We start from the raw sequence: 16,956 nt of genomic DNA, 5'->3' as shown, positions 1-16,956 counted from the left end.
TCCTCAGACTGGACAGATTGCCTTGGTTCCATTTTCAACTCCTCCGTGGGGCTGAGGAAAAATTTTACTCATTCAGTAGTAATAGTGCTATGGCTCCCAGTATCACTGAAGCACTTTACGGTCCCCAAAGCCCTTTACTGCACATCTGTCATCCTCAAAACATTCTGGGAGGTAGAGTAGGGAAGGTATTTGCTTATGCAATCAACTGGAAAGGGGAAACGCTCCTAGACATTGAATGAAGTAGCCCAGAGGCTAGTGGGTGTGACAGGACTGAGTCTTGCTGGATTCTGCAAAGGGGAAGAGGAGCTGAAGGTTTCCTGGAATGGGCCCTATGCACCCATCTCCCATCCCCAGGCCATCAGTGAGGAGTAAGCCTAGAGCATGGCTACAGTGGGACAGGCCAGGCTTGTCTGAAAGCACGGCACACTCCTCACCCTCACCCCCATCTGGCTCCTCAGTCTCCATCCTGGCACTAAAGTTAAAGACAATGGGAGCAAAAAACTTGAAGGAGACCAGGAAGGGCCTGCAGTTTTCCCTGCTGGTGGGTATCATGATGTCAGGACAGCAGTGTCCCAGGCCTAGTTTGCAGGCTGATGAGAAAAAAAATGGTAATAAAACAGCCTGAGTAACACATGCTCCCTGGCCTGAGGCCAGGGTACCTGCTGGGTGTCCATACGTGAGGGACGAGAGGCAATGTGTCAGAATCGTTGGAGGCGTTTCTAACCAACGAATTCTCCCTCTTTCCTTGTCTTAAAGCCCCAAGTAAAATGATCAACCATCCTGGTTTGCCACCCAAAGACCCTCATCCCCCTGCACATGGGTCTGGTTGTTTACCCTCCCCAGCACTCACAATGATGAAAGTCACCACCAGGGTGACCCACTGAGGTCACTGAGGGAGTGTGGCAGCCTTTCGCTACCTGGGATGGGGAGGATTTGCTAAAGTGTCTGCTGGAAGCTCGAGAGGCAGAAACACTGCCCACTGGATGGATGTGCCTCATCCCTCTGACTCAGGTCTTCTTTGTTTTCAGGTCACAGAAGGCGAATGATACTTGTAAGGACATTTACGAATTAGTGGATGAAATAGTGGAGAAGTACACAAAGTACGGCTAGTGTTTTCTTCTGCCGGGCAGGGTACATAGCTCTTTAGACTCGGTGGTCACAGAAGTCCCTTTGGTCAGGAGCACAGAGTCCAGGGGGGGTGTTCTGAAGCAGAAAGGACAGATCACGCTGGTTCCATCAGGTCTCAGCAGCTTTCTTGGCTCCTGCCTGAGGTCAGGCCACATTGTAGGGGACACAGTCTGCCCTTGAGGACTGCACAGATTAATAAACAGGCAAACCAGTAACCAAACACCGAGTTAAACTGTGCCAAGGGCTAAAAGAAAAGTGAAAAGGAATTTCTTGTAACTTTAAGGGAAAAGCAAGTATTCTTATCTTTTTAAAGTCAAGTATGACTTTCTAGGGGATGTGGAATTTTGAACTAGATCCTAAAGAATGGGGAAAACAGGGTAGAAGAACGATCAAGGAGATTTCTTGTGGAGTCAGTGGTCTATTTGACTGGAGCATAGCGTTAACTCAGGGAAGCCTGAGAGACGAGTCTAGACAGGGCAGTGTGGAGCCAAAACCACTGAGGCTCATAATGCCAGGCCAAGGGGCTTAGAATTCCGCTGTGAGTAATTGGGTGCTATAGATGATTCTTGAGCAAGTGTCTAATATGATACATGAGGTCCTCCAGGTAGAAAAGTCTGATAATAGTGGTTAAAATGATTTGTAACAAGAGCCAAGAGCAGTAGAGAGCACAGCTAGGGACCTATGGTAGCAATTAAGAGAAAAAATAATGAGGGTCAATGGAGCAGAAGACAGTGGAGGGAGAGAACAGGGAGGGATGTGTGAAAGGCTGAAAAGAGGTACAATAATTTCTTTGAGATGGGCAGGACATGGGGAGGTGGGCAAGGAGAGAAAAGGGGTGAGTCTCAAAGAATTTTACAGTAGAAAAGAGGCCAGTTGGGAGGCTCATGCAGAAGTGCATGAGTATCTACCTTCTTGTGCATGCCTGTGTGTGTGTGTGTGTGTGTGTGTGTGTGTGTGTGTGAGAGAGAGAGAGAGAGAGAGATTTTGGGGGGTTGGGAGTATAGGGAGGGAGCAGGAAGGCCCCACACCTCCACAGGCCTCAGAATCCTTTACTAAGTTATAGGAACTTCCAGGGTTCAGGAAACGGGTCCCCAAAGCAAAACACTTGGAATGGGAGCAGGGAAATTGACATGCACCCCTTTCCTGGTTGCTTGTTGACTTCGTCTTCATACTTCTCCAGCCCTAACCTGCGGATGTCCTCCATCACCTACTCCACACTGGGTCACACCCTCATGAAGCTCACCTCAGACAGGTAGGTACTACTTTAATCCCCCAAGGCAGGCCTGGTGGGAGTGGTCACAGGGAAAAACAGGGAACTGAGGGGTTCCCTGAGACCTCATGCGGACCCACTGGGAGCAGGCTGGGCCGTCCCGGGCTCCCCTCAGTGTCCACTCTGACCCCCAGCCCCGGCTCCATGGCTCCCACTGACCCCTGACTGCGCTGGCCCTGGCAGACCCCGTGCTGCTAGACCATCTCTGCCCCCTCTAAGCCCTGCCCTCCGCCTGGCCTGTGTCCTCTCAGCACTCTTCCCTTTTCTGAGAACTGGCTCACTGCAAGGACTCCTGGGATCTGGTAGAGCAGATGTGTGGGCCCTTTGTGAACACTAGCCTGTGTTGGGCACCTGCTCTGTGTGTCACTCTCTTCTCTGGGCCAGTGGGGGAAGAGGGGAGGCACAGTCAGAACCAGGAGGCAGGGATGGGCAGTGCTGAAGTGCTGGAGCTTCAGTGGAGGGGAGCTTGGTCCCTCGGTGGGTCTGAGACAAGGGAGCCCATGAGTGTGGGCTGGGGTGCAGGAGGGAAGCATGACACACCAGATCCTAGATGGACCATTAGGTGGGCCCAGCGATGTGCCCAAAGCCCTGGAGGTGGGAAGATATGGAGCTCCTGAGTAGCCGGGAGGTTAAGATGCCCATGACGCAAATGATCGGAACCCAGGGAGTGTGTTGGTGCCAGTGCGTGGACACAGCACTCCCCATGCCTGGCTCCCAGGAGAAGCAGGGGCTGTGCTTCTTGTTAGGTGAGCTAGGGGAAGGCGTGGTTTTGGGTGTCCCTGTCTTCTGCATTTCAGAGAGAGAGAGACCTGAGTGGGGTTGAGGTGGAAGACAGCAGGTCAGTGGGGGGCTGTCAGGCAGGTGGCAGAAAGAGAGGCGGGGGCTGGGTGGGGGCCTCGGGGGGAGGAGCTGCCCGTGGGGGAGAGGAGGACCACTGCCTCCTCCAAGGTAGGGGTTCAGAGCCTGAATCAAGGGAGCTGTGGGGAGGCTCTTGAGGGTCTCTGGGGCCCTCTCTGGAAATTGGAGGTGACGATGTCTTCCTCAAGGGAAGGTGTCAGAAGTGGGAGTGGGCTCAGGGGAGTGAAAAATGGGGTGGAATCTTAAGAAGTGAAGGGCCTGATGAGGGCATAAGCAGCCTAGTGCACAGAGCTGGGAGTAGGGATGGGGGAGGCAGCCCAAGAAAAAGGCCCGCTCAGGCAGGAGTGAAGCCTGGCCAAGCTCAGTCCCGGGCCGAAGGCTGGGGAGAGATGAGAGCTCCAGCATATTGAGGGTGCTGTCAACAAAACAGAAATCTTCCCAAAAGTGTCAGGAAGAGGGGAGGGTGTTTGTGCTGGGGTGGGCAGGGCCTGGTTTGGCCTCCACTGGCCCGGGGTCACAGCCTCCTCAGCTCCTGGGCTGGATCAGGCAGGGCAGGACCTGGGGCTCTCAGATCGCACCTCAGGGCAGAATCCCTTCTGCGCAAAGCGAGAGCCAGCCTTCAGGGACCACGTTCTCCTTAGAGTTGCTGTGACTGCTCAGCCCATCACCCTGGATTAGCCTGAACCTATGCCCCAGCCCTGGTGTGTCCCAGTCCCATCCCCTGCTATCTGCTTTAACAGAGGCCGACTGCCCATCCCCATGGCATCCTGGGGTCACTGCTCTTCCTCCCACATGGATGGGCCTCAGGCCTCTTTTCCAGCTTGTGGTCTCTTTCTTCAGGAGCACATGAAGCCCAGGAGCCCTAGACTCTTAATGGAGCATCCTGACGGCTTCCTTTAGCACCGATCCAGAAGGGGAAGTGGCTTGGAGGGACCAAGTCCACCTCAGGAGTCTGTGGCAGGGGAGGAGGGGACAGGGCAGGGGTATCAGCAGAGTGACCTTTCCAAACTCAGCCTTGCCTGTTGGAAGGTGACGTGCCCTCACCAGGGACCCCTTAGGTGCCAACAGTACCGCCAGTCACATTGGGGGTGCTGGATTCACAGGTGCACATCCATGGGTGCTCCCCCCTCACCACGGACGGTCAAGGCAGGGCCCTTGCTGAGTCCCCTGAGGTCTGCATGCCTGAGACAGGGATGAGCACATTGAAAGCCAGGCCCCACCCATGGGACCAGCAAAGCAGCATCCTCCACACCCACTGAATGAGAGACAGAGAAGCGTTGACCAAGGCCTGTCACTGTCAAAGACACAGGCAGAGAGGTCACCACAGGGCCACTTGTGTCCTCTCTGGTCCAGGCAGGTCTCCACAGGGCAGAATGGCACCAGGACAAGTGGTCTGTTTTGTAACAGTCAACCCTCATTCCTCCTCAACCCCCTTTACTGATTTTTTTTCAGGAATGAAATTCGTGATGGTCTTAGCAGACTTCAGAATATAGTACCTAGTGGAGCCACACACATGCAGGAAGGATTTAAAAAGGTACATATCCTACAGCTCTGAGACTTTATTCTGCTTTATCAAGTTCTTAGAGTATTATTGGGTCATCTCACTGCCCTCCCCCAATTTCCTTCATTTTGTTGCAGGCAAATGAGCAGATTGAAGGAGTTTACTCCAAAAGTAAGCTGCCTGCTAACGTCACTGTGCTCAGGTGGGACAGAGCCAGGAGCGGGACTCAGCGAGGGCTGGTGCAGAACCCCTCGGCCAATTCCTAGCACTGACCCTCGGAGCGAGTCCCTTGTCCTCTCTGTGATGCAGGTTCCTCCTCTCCTCAGTGAGGATGAAAATCACCCCCAGGGGTGCTTCTGAGAACCACATGGCATCATGCATTACATTCCTGGTTCTTACTAGATATCAAGTGCTTGATCTATGGTTGGGCTGCATGAAAAAGAAAAGAGAACTTCCAGAGACGGCGAGCAGACGGGGTTCAGTTTAAGGAACAGAGACCTTGGCGTCCCCCTGGCTGCCCACACTTTGTCCACCACAGTTCTGGCTCTGCCTCCTTTCCCTTGAGCCTCTTCCCTCTGGTTGACTCTCATCCTGTGACTGTGCCTCCGACTGTGGAAATGGCTGTACTTGGCCCAGACCACCTGCATCTAGACTGTAGGGTTGCAGCCCTTGTCAGGAAGGATGCATGGGCTGCTGGGGAAAGGCGGGGAGCTGGGCGGGGGCTGCTGCCCAAGCACCTTGACAGTCATTCTGGCTGCTCCTCCCTGTGCTCACCTGAGAGGCTTGTCCTCGTCCAGTGAAGTAGCTGCAGTTGCCTTTCAGGGCAAAGGCTGTGCCACCTGCCCATAGTGAGGGTCCACTAGGAAGGGCTCTGATCTGGTCTGAGGCTCTTCCTCTGTCAAGTGGGCCCTGGGCTGAGGCCCCTTCTCCCTCCAGGCATTCTGGGTAGTGGGTGCTCGGGTCAGGGTGACCTCTCCCCAGGAGGAGGAGGTGTGGGAGCAGTGCTGTGGGCCCGGCAGCCTGAGGCAGGTCATTCCAGGTGCCTTGCTGACCAGGCCACTCCCTGCTTCTTCTGCAGACAGCACTGCTTCCAGCCTGATTATCACTCTGACCACTGGACCACTGCTACCAACGACATTACGGGAAACTAAGAGTGAAGTGAGTCCTGTCCATCATTACCAGCTTTGTGCTCCATGTATTGGGGTATTTTTACTCAAACCTTTTTTTCCCTCTTAGGCTGACAAAGCTCGGGATATGGGGGCCAAAGTTTACTGCCTGGGTGTAAAAGATTATAAGAAAGACCAGGTAATTCAGAACAGCTAACCAGGTGTTCAGCTAACCAGGTGCCACTCTTGAGCCCAACTGGGGAAAGCTTTCAAAGGCAGCTGTCCCAGGGACCCCCAGAGGATGGCCCTCTACCCACCCCAACTGTTTGGAGAACAGATTGCCACGGCCAATGAATAGCAAGTGTTGTGTAAACCTACACACCAGAGGTGTGGAAGGCGGAGCTTTCCAGTCCCTAAGGGTGGGCTGCTGGCAGACACCAGGATGTGGCCCTTGGAGTCCAACACAGCAGAAGGCAAGAGCCTATCTCCTGGGACGGGATCTGCTGTGTCCTCAAGCCCTGGCTGGGTGCCTACCATCTCCTCTTCCCTTGTAGCTGCATGATATTGTAGAAAGAAAAGACCAAATGTATGGGATAGACGAATTCAAGTCCCTGGAAAAGCTTGTTACCTCGGTGAGTGTGGGCTAAGCATGAGACGGGAGATGGGGTGTCTTCTCCCTATGCCTCTGCCATCAGTCGCCCTGACCCTGCCACCCCACTGTCTGTTCCAGCTGGTGGAAAATTCCTGTATGGAAGTGATGGCTGGGGACACTTACTTTGTCTGTTTAGGAGGTAAGAGCCAGAGTCACATATCTATACAGAAGTGTGTGTCTGTGTGTGTGTGTGTGTGTGTGTGTGTGTGTGTGAGACACATTTGGGTGGTGTGTGGGTGTTGTGACTGTAGGGTGTGTGAACATGGTGTGTTTCTGTATGTGGTGTGATAGTGTGTGTGGTGTATGCATGGTTTGAGTGGAGTGAGTGTGTATGGTATGTGTGTGTGGTGTCTATGAGTGTGATGTCTGTGTGTGATGTGTGTGTATATGAGGTGATTGTATGGAAATCTGTCCAACATATGAGTGTGCAGATATGTAAGTCAGTGTGTGATTGTATGACGTGTGTATGTTGGGAGTTGTGTGTGGATATGCATGTGTAATTACTTTTATCATCCAGCTTCATTGACATGTAATTGAAATATAGCTCTGGATGAGTTTAAGGTATACCACATAATGGTATAGACTTGAATACATATATTGCAAAAAGGTGACCAAAATGAATTTAGTTTATAAAACTAAAACCAAAAGTTCTTTTAAAAATTAAATATATACTTTAAAACCCTCAACAATACTTTTAGCAAATGAAATCCAACAACACATAAAAAATATAATACATCAAATTAATTAGGGATCAAGCCAGAAATGCAAGTCTGATTCTGTATATGAAATATCAATGTAATTTACCACATCAGGAAGATGAAGAAGGAAAACATGATTATCTCAATGGATGAAAAAAAAAGTTGGACACAGTTCAAGTCTGACAAAGACATCCAACAAATACTCCCAGCCAACACTACACCCACTGGTTCAACGGGGTCAGCCTCTCCCTGAGGTCTGGAACTTGACAAGGATGCCCTCTCTCCCCCGGAAGGGTCCCTGCATCAGTGTGGGGAGGATCCTGTGCAGTTGCTTTTCTGGGAGAAGCCCTCTCTCTCTGAGCTCTGTGCGTACCGGCTCCTGAGTCCACATCACTGGGATTTGTGGAGCTGAGGTGGGTGGATAAACACACGCTCCCACTGGTTAACAGCACACAGCTGGATGCAGCTGGACGCAGACCCAGGAAGCTGGGCCTGGCCGCGGTGCTCTGAACTGCAAGGTTACAGTGCAATAGGCCATGGGGTCACACAGAGCAGTGTTTATGTTCGAGCTCTGCTGCCCATGGGCATGAAACCAGCGCAAAATGCTGAGTATCTGCGAGCTCCACTTTTGTCGCCAAGAAGTAGAAACAGCAACACCCACTATCAGGTCTGCAGTGAGACGTAGATGCAGTGGAGCTCACAGTGACTGGCACAGGATCTAGGAGCCGGCGGCCCTCACCAACAGGAGCTGGCACTAACACTTCCATCACTGACCCCTGGTGCTGCCCCCACCCCCGGGCTGAGCCCAAGGTGGGGAGGGAAGTGGTTAAAGAACATCCAGGATGAAAGTGTCTCCAGCTGAGCCCGCTGTGGGTGGCAGCTGTGTGACTCCTCCTGAATCCCACACTGTGACCTGCAGTGCGAGGTGTGGACATCAGCCACAGACCCCATACACGTGCAGGGTCTTTTCCTGCTTCTCTGGTATCATGTCTGAGCCGTGCAGCACCCTGACAGCTTCAATTCTCTTATTACGTCCCCGGGACACACACAGGCCTGTCATATCACAGGGGAGGATGCCCGTTATCATTCATGCCCTGTGGTGGCCCAGCTGAGGTGACAGGTGCCCACTGCACACCCTCCGCAGGCGTGGCCCAGCACTGCTGCTCTGACCTTTACAGCTGCTGTCATCTTGTCAAATGCTGCCACACAGCATGACTGTCACTTGGAGAGAAAGCTCAAGGCAGGAACCTGGACCCCAAATAAAGTAGAAGAAGCTGTTCATCAGGCTGTCCTTCTGAATAAGTCAGTGGGCTGGGTGTGAGGAAGCCGGGAGTGGGGAGGCCCTCTTCAGTCTCTCGGCCTCCCTCCAGGACTAGGCAGAGGCCTCTGCTGGCCTCCCTGCCTCCAGGCCTGTGCTCCAGCCCATCTTCTGCACAGGGCCTGAGGGGCAGAGAAGGCCACTTCCCTACCCCAGCCTGACCATGGAGGCTGAGGCCCCCGAGCCAGACAACCAGACCCTCCAAGGTCCAGCCTCTGCTCTAAGCCCACCTGCTGCAGAGGCTGGGGCCTGGCGGGACTGGGCTCCCTGCAAAACCTTCCTCAGCTTCACAGGGTCCAGCCCACCCAGCCTTTGAGACTTCACTCTCAGAGCGCCTCAACCCCGAAGTCTTTCCTGGTCAGCTTGCCCCATGGCTTCCCACAGCCTTGGCTCTGTTCCTGTCATTAGTCACTTGTCACCCAGTAGGAACCATGACTTCTGCCTCACTGTGTCCATGGCTTTATTTTTAAATTTTTATCATTCACCTCATATTTTTCTTCCTACCTTTTATTATGGAAATTTTCAAAACTACAGCAAAGTGGAAACAATTGTACAGTGGACACCCCTCTCTCCATTACCTGGATTTACAATTTATATCTGACAACATTTCTCTTATCATTTATTACAGGGCTACCTCACCTCCAAACCCTTCATTGTGCATATCTTTACCTGGTAACAATTTTTGTTGAGTTCTCTTTTTGAAATGCAGCAAACAAGTGTATCATTTGCCGAGTTCTGACAAATGCACACACCTGTGTAATCCCCAACCCTATGAAGACTCAGATACTACATCTGCCCCCAGAAAGTCCCCTCAGCTCCCAGGCAATCCCTGCCCCACCCCCTGGAGGCTTCTAGGGGGCCACCTGCTTCATGCTTTCACTTTCACAGAGAGGTGGCCTATGGGCTGTCCTGGCCCCTGGGGCAAAAGGACCCCAGACCTCCTGAGACCAGGGCTGCCCCACAGCAGTCAGGCTTCTGAAGGACTCAGGTAGACCAAGGCCCCAGGAATCTCCACTGTTGGGGGACAAAGAGGGGTCTGCAAGGGCACTGATGGCCCAAAGGGAGAAGGATGCTGGCCGGGAGGATGCTAACCCCGGGGGCAGCTGCGCCTTTGAAAGCAGCATGGATCCCTGTCCATCTCTGGTGCCTTCCGTCATCCCGTCGTCAGTCACCACTAAGTCACCAGGATGTGCAGGGCCCCGTGCTGGGCACAGAGGGGCAGAAATGAAGCAGCCACTACCCTTGCCCACAGGAGCTCACCATCTGGTGTCTGGTCTGGTATTGGTTCCTGGGGAGCATTGAGGGTAAATGTCACCTTCAGAGGGTGTGGCAGGTGTCCTTATAATGAAAAGGACAGAGACTGGCCCTGGGTGGGAGGGAAGGGGAGGGGAGGAGAGGGGTGGGGAGTGTTCTCTTGTCTTCATATGATGTCAGGGCTGCTGCTGAAAAGTCCCAGGTGGGACCTCTACCAGGGACCAGGGGCCTTAGTCTGCCTGTCTCCCTGTTGACCCTACATTGAGGTATCGATTACCCTTTGAAAACTGAGGAAACTGAGGCCCAGAGAGGTGGAACCTGTTGCCCACAGACCCCCAGGTTTCAGGGACCTGGTCCCCCTTCCCGGGCTCTGATGTATGTTGGGCTCCACTTCCTTGGTCTTCATCCCTGTCTCATGTCAAGGAGAGGGTCTTGGCAGGGTTGGCCTTTAGGGACTGGGGAGCTGAGGAGGGTGGAGGGACTCTTACTGGTCATTGAACTTTGAGGGAGGCACAGCCCAGGTGAGCACAGGTACCAAGGGTCAGGTGAGGAGGCTGGGGCTGACCCGGGGTGGGGCCCAACCCAGGGCCCATAAGAAGTAGTTAGAGCAGGGGTGCCGTGTCCTGAGGCAGGGGGACCTGGGCCTGAGATCTGGTGGGAAACAGGGTCACTGCCCAGGCTGACGTCTACACTGGCTGCAGTGTGGCCTGGGGAAGCTGGATCTGCCAGAGTTGGGTGAATACAGCGCTGTCACCTGCTAATGCCCACACCCTTGCCAGCCTCCATCACATGGCACAGCCTCACGCCCAGCTTCTCCTACAAGGGTGGCTTCCAGGAACCAAGGGGACAGGATAGAGTTTGTTGATATTTGGAGAAGAGCCATCTTTGTAAACCAAAAGGAGTTGGTGTGTTTTTCACATGGAGGCCACTCTCTTACTGCGCCGGGTGCTGCTCATTTGTCCTTGATTCTCCAACAAACATTTGCTAAGTGGTCAGTACTTGACAGGTGCCGGGGCAACAGTTATCATATGTCTGCACCCAGGAGCTGCCAGACAAGGACTCAGACAATAATTTTCTCTCTAGCAGCCATGCCCCATGCAGGGATATACCGCAGTGATTATCCCTTGCTGTGGGTGCCAAGAAGACAGGATAAGACTGCGGGAGGTGAGAAGTGCCCTTAGGAAGGGAGACAGAATGCCCTCCAAGCTGGGGGGTGGGAGGAAGCCTGCAGGCCTCCTGCAGCAGAGGCCCAGACTTCAAAGTCCTGGCTGGGTGGAGATGAGTTTATGGGTGCTAGACTTCGACCATGTGGGTCCCAGCACCAGGGTCTCCCCCTTGGAATGGGCCCAGGATTCTTGATGTTGGTGGCTGGCTCACAGCCGGCCAATCACTAGTTCTCACAGAGGCTGTCATCACCTTCAGCAGTGGCCTGGATTTCACTGGCCAGTGACTGGATGAGTGAAAACAAACCAAATTACAAATAACCTCATGCAGGTCAGTAACAAATATTTCTGAGCCAAGATCTTACCAGCATTAAACTGCCCGGAAGTGCCTATGGCTCCTGTGTGCTCAGTGAGGGACGGAGAGAGCTCACTGCATTGTCCTTGAGGCCCCTGAGATGGGAAGACAAGGGCCACATGGAGGAGGGGGCCTGAGGACACTTCCCTCCCCCAGGTGACTAAGACCACAGCTGGCAGGGGGCTGAGAGATGACAGGGACAAAGAGGGCCACAGGTGGCAGGTGTGAGGAAGAATGACCCCACCATCTCTGGGTTCAGCTTTGCCCTCCACCCCCTGATCCTGCCTCTGTCGCTGTGGGATCCACTGGTCCTCCTGGGAGCTTCAAATGGCAGCCGGAGGGCCGGCCCCACATCTGCCCTGACAGTCAGTGTGAGGGCACGGAGAAGCCAGAGCTCACCTTCCAGAGAGGGAGGAAGCACCTGCCAGGGGCTCATTCCTGCTGCAGGCCCGGCCCCACCTTCCGCCTACACCACGTCCACGTTTTCACCTGTTCTTTGGTTTCCTCATCTCTCTCTTTCCCCCCCGTTTCAGGACCCTTCCCCCTGAGCAAGGACTGGGTCTCTTCCCTGCCTTCTCCCTCTGAGCCCCGCAAAGTCAGGCCCTCTTCCCTCTTCTTCAAGCCCCTGCCCAGTCCCCGTGCCCCCCTCACCTTTATCCTTGAGGACCTCTCCTTGGCTACTGCATATCTCCTCCAAACTTTCACACTTTTTTCAAATGTAGCCCCGACTTCTCCTCCTACACCAAAAGTACTGATTTGTTCCAGAATCCAAAACAATCTGTGACCCACAGTGACGAGCTCCCAACAAACACAGAAGGCTCTTAAGCCCCCTGCCCCAGGTGATGGCTGCAGTGCTGTCTCAGCCAGTGTGTGGGGACACAGCCCTGGGGAGCCATGGGAGACAGAGGGGACACCACCCATCTGGAGGCAGCGTCTGTGCCTGTAGCTTCCTCACAACCACATCTGCTTTTCAGGGAAAACTGGATACTTTTTATGACTTTGTCCAGCACTGCAGCCAGGTGCCATTGATGTGGTGTCCGCCCAGGGACACGGTAAGCAGGGCACAGGGATGCTCCCCGTGGGCTGGGGTCTTGCTTTTGCCCTTGACAGTTGCCCCCGGGACTGTGGGTCAGAGAGCCCTCTCCGGGCATCTGCCGAGAGGAACGCCCAAGGCGTGGAGACCTGGAGCTCATGAGCCTCCAGACGATTCTCAACATGGCGCCCGTGCATTTCCCCTGCGTCCTCGTCTCAAGGATGTCAGGACCTTTCTTCTCCAGAGCAATGCCCAGCAATTCCAATCTTAAGCGAAAAGGGCTGGAGAGGCCTATTGGATTCCCGTCCATCGTCCCTCCCCACTGCCCACCCGACCCTGTGCGACTGCTGGCTGCACCCCATCCATGAGATCCTCCCGGGCTGGTCACTCAGCTGCAGGAGTGGTGGAGGACATGGTGACACCCCCTCCCCAATGTTGTCTGGTCAACACTGACTGGTTTTACCAGGTAGTAAAGATGCCCTCCTTGTGTCAGTGCCTGTGACAATGTGGAGAAGCCCAATTTCTCCACTTGTCATCCTTGTTATTTAATAATAACAATGAGAGATAATTTTATTGCGTCCTTTCTGTGGGTCAGTTGCTAGACTAAGAACTTTACATGTTTTCACTGTTTTAATCCTCCCAGTAACTGTATTTTTAGGTGCTCTTATTATCCCATCTTTACCAAGGGGGGTCTGACCCACAGAAATGCTGAGTGACTTGTCCCAGGTCACAAAGGCCAGGAGGGACAGAGGTGGACTTGAATTCTGAGCCTGGCTCCACCCTTCTCACTGCTCTGTCCCCCTTTCGGTTCAGCACTCATGGTCTCATGATGGTTACCCCGAAACCACCAGAGTTGGCCCTACTCAGGCCCCAAGCCCATAGAGAATGGTGCTCCTGATTTCCCTTATAATCATCTGCCTGGGCATCATATTCCTGGGTGTCCCCATGCTCAGACATTTTGTACAGACTGGGCCAGGGACCTAGAGGACGTTGTGGTCTCAGGGTCTGTAGTGAGGGCTGCACTGACCACATTCACTGAATCAGGAAAACACTGGCTCTTGGTAGCTGGGCAGGTGGGCGTTTGGAAACTCTAGACAGGCCTGAAAGCCTCTGGACACTGCTGGTGACATACCTGAGGCATGCTCACACCCGGCAGAGACATTGTCTGGTGACAGTGGTGTCAGGGCTCCTTTGGCAGCTGGGCTCCCAGTTCTGGGTCTGAATCGAGCTCTGAGTCCCAGCCTTGATTGCACAGAAGCCCTATTTTCCACCTGATTCTCCTGGAGCCTCTCCCAGAACCAGCCCCTTTATAGTCATAAGAGCCCCACCCCAGCCTTATGCCCTGAACAGTGGACACACCCACCCAGAGATGCTCACTCAGCATCAGGAGGGACAGAGCAAGACAGAGGGCTGAAGCAGAGGGAGGCAAGAGACAAGAGGGTGGACAAAGGGAAGATGCCAGGTATGGCCTTCCTGCCCAGCGAGGTAAGGGCAGGGGCGCTGAGCACCTCTCTGAAATGGTCCCATTCCCAGGGCCACTCTTCGAAGCTCAGGTTGGGGAAGTGGCAGAGTGATGGATTAGGGGGCCTTATAGCTGCCCAGGGCTCTGCCAGGCCCCTGCAATGCCAGCTCTCGAGTCCGTCCAGCAGTCTGTGGCTCACAGTGACCTGTGTGCTCGCTGGAGGCAAAACTGAGGCCTGACACGTCAAGGGAGTTGACAGGACCACCCAGAGAGTAAGTGGCAGCAGCCAGAGCTACCTGAAATCAACCCTGCTTATCCTGAGAGGGGCTGGGAGCCCGTAACTGTGCCTGGTGGATGTGACCCCTCCCACTCCTCTGCCCCCATCCCATTTGACTTTGTCCCTCCCAACCTTAGTCCTGGAGACCCTAGTGTTGTAGGATTTCTGTGGATACCCCAGTATTCCAGTAGGTGCAGGAGTGAGTCCTGATTCCTTTCTTGAAGCCCTCAGTGCTCTGGTCCCAGGCTTAAAGTTAATCTTGGTCTAAGTGACGAGGTGTCAGCTGGGACCTACAGTCTCTGCAGAACAGAGTCGGCCCCCAACCCCAGCCCTGAATGTGCAGCAGGAGACACCCAGACAGGCTATGGGGACACAGCACCCAGGAGTGTCCTTATGACAGTCCACGCACTATGGCAGTCGGTCTTGTTTACTGTTACCTTCTGTGAAATGACAGTGTCTCTCTGCTCCACCACCTTCTAATCCCCAGAGGAATTTTTCTAATATTGGCCCTTCCAGAACACACTCCTTCCTGAGGTTCCAGGAGAGAACGCTTTTCCTGTCTTTTCAGCTTCTAGAGCTATATTCCCTGTGTTCCTTGGCTCCTGGCCCTTCTCCATCTACAAGGCAGCAGGGCAGCACCTAAATCTGCTCTGCTTGCACAGTCACATTGCCTTGTTTTTTGGGCAAATCTCCCTCTGCTTCCCTGTCACAGGACCCTTTGATCAAGTGTAGGAGCCCCCCCAGGTAACCTAGAATAGTCTCCCCATCTCAAGATCCTTAATCACACCTGCAAAGGCCCTTTTGCAATATGACCTACAACATCCACAGGTGCCAAGGATTAGGACTGGGATATATTTGGGGCCATTATTCAAGCGACCACAGCAAATCACTGAACTAGAAGCTTCCTTGAGAGCAGGGACTGTTCTATTGGGCACCTTGCATACTATGCTTCATGTAAAGAACAGAGGGACACAAAGGCACGAAGGTGTGAGTGTACATGGTGTGGGGATGCACAGATCAGGCTAAGAAGCGTCCACACTCAGGGGCCATGGCTCAAACTGTGCTCCTAAGTTCTGACTGCCTTGGTTGCCAATGAGATTTTGGGGGGTAAAGGTAGACCCTGTGGTCCTTGAGGACCTGCCCACTGGAAGTGAACTGGGAGTCTGGGAAAGACCAAGGTGTTCTCCCTCTTCTCCCTTATGCTGCCTCAGAGCATGGAGACCCTTTCTTATTCACTGTCTGCATCTCTTGGAGCTGAGTGCTCAGAGTTGTTGCCAGCTTCCCGAGTGCTTAGAGCACCCTGTCTGGCAATCTGGGCTCTTCAGCTGGGAGTCCTCAGCTGAGCAGGAGCTGGGGACAAGGAGGAAATGACAGAAAAGCCAGGGGCAGTTTTTGCTACAGATGGATTACACTGTCCCAAAGGATCTGCATCAATCTTTACTCAAACCTAGGGGCCCATGTGCCTCCATAGCCCATCACCCATCTGAGGGTGCCCCCACCTGCCCTTGCCCTGTGGGCCCAGAGCCCAGCCTGAGGGTTGTGGTGGGGACTCATCCCTTCGGCACACACTCAGCAAGAGAGCCTGGGCAATGCTGTGGCTACAGTGGCAATCAGCCCTTGTCCTTGCTCCACAGGCTCCCAGTCCAGAAGGAAGCAGACAAGTTCAACACCAGAGCAAAGGCAGGCCAGAGTCAGAACAACAGGGTTCCCTGGGGAAGGGAGGGCAGATGTCCAATGCCTGAACTGAGTCTAGAAATAGGAGCACAGGCTGGAGGCCAGCACCCAGGGAGAGGAAGGGCATCAACAAGGGCTCACCCTGGGGATCCAAACAGGTCCTGAGCCTGCTCCCCTTGAGCCAAGGAAACCACAGCCTTCTGCTCCCAATTCTGGTGGCTTCTCAGTGACCTCTCTCTTCTCTTCCTTACAGGGGAGGTGTGTCAACTTCGCCTTAATGTATCCCCACTATGCACAAATGCTCTGCAGACCAAAGATGTGCCTTTGACCCAGCCAGGAGTGCCTCCCCCTCGATAGCTGTTGCTCGCATTGTCAGCATCCCCCACCCATATGCTCTCAGCCACCCTCCAGGCTGCTGCCACTGATCCTCCCCCTGCCTGGAGTGCTGCAGAAGTGCTTTGTCACTCCCACCCCCATAGCCCAACATCTAAAGCACCAAAAACCCAACATTGTTAAGAGTACTTTGTGTACTGAATTGGACATATATATTGTGTTTTGGTTTACAGTCAAAAGGAGTTAGAATTTATTGCTGATCAGCAAGATAGTTTACTTGGTGAGTACTGCTCCACTGTATGAGAAGTATCTATACTGGTCTTGCCAAGACAAAGCACCCTGGTGTCCTCTGGATATAGACATGATGAGTCCCATTCCCCATAGTTGGCTCTTCATCTGTTACCAAGGGCTGGGATGCATGCGGTTTTAGTCAAATTCTGCTCTTTGAAAATAGCCCAAAATATCTTTGAAATATGAATACAATCCTGCCTCCACCACTCACTGGCTGCAAATTAATCTCTTTGCCAAGTTACTTAATCTCCTTGTGCTTCAAATTCTTCATTGAAAAGGTGGGGATAATCATGTCTCCTCTACAGGGTGCCATGAGGGAGACAGTAACTGCTGCAATGTATTCAGCAAAGGGCCAGGTCCCTGGTAAAGACTCAGGTGCTCAACAGTTAATGTCTTCCCTTTGTGCCCTGAGAGAGGAGAGGATGATGACTCAGAGATATAAGAAGTGTCTTGTGAAGTCAGGGGAGTCAGAGAGGAGAAGATGATGACTCAGAGATATAAGAAGTGTCTTGTGAAGTCAGGGGAGTCAGAGAGGAGTACATGACTGGTTTTTTCAGCTCCAGACACCAAGATGTGGGGTTGA

General features: G+C 53.4%; 1 protein-coding gene across 7 annotated transcripts; it reads left to right on the top strand.

Annotated features, from left to right (window-relative positions):
* Window positions 1–38: 38 nt before the first annotated feature.
* Window positions 39–16,137, top strand: LOC309636302 (anthrax toxin receptor 1-like). 7 transcript variants are annotated; one of them, XM_082408702.1, is made up of 11 exons: window positions 39–1,963; window positions 2,309–2,380; window positions 4,709–4,790; window positions 4,895–4,928; window positions 5,836–5,915; window positions 5,994–6,062; window positions 6,418–6,495; window positions 6,594–6,654; window positions 9,160–9,203; window positions 12,278–12,355; window positions 16,003–16,137. In XM_082408702.1, exons 1-11 carry the CDS (start codon window positions 1,935–1,937, stop codon window positions 16,075–16,077), a joined length of 702 nt encoding a protein of 233 aa, XP_082264828.1. In that variant the 5' UTR covers window positions 39–1,934; the 3' UTR covers window positions 16,078–16,137. The 7 variants fall into 7 exon arrangements, 6 of the variants coding, with proteins under 6 accessions (XP_082264828.1, XP_082264825.1, XP_082264826.1 ...); XR_014249388.1 differs by lacking the exon at window positions 9,160–9,203 and having other exon boundaries at window positions 16,003–16,089; XM_082408699.1 differs by lacking the exon at window positions 16,003–16,137 and having other exon boundaries at window positions 12,278–14,748.
* Window positions 16,138–16,956: the final 819 nt, after the last annotated feature.

The sequence above is a fragment of the Balaenoptera borealis genome, assembly GCF_965194805.1.
Source record: "Balaenoptera borealis genome assembly, chromosome: 10".
NCBI classification, from domain to species: Eukaryota; Metazoa; Chordata; class Mammalia; order Artiodactyla; family Balaenopteridae; genus Balaenoptera; species Balaenoptera borealis.
The sequence above is the reverse complement of the archived record's forward strand: the minus strand, read 5'-3'. Positions and strand labels throughout refer to the sequence as shown.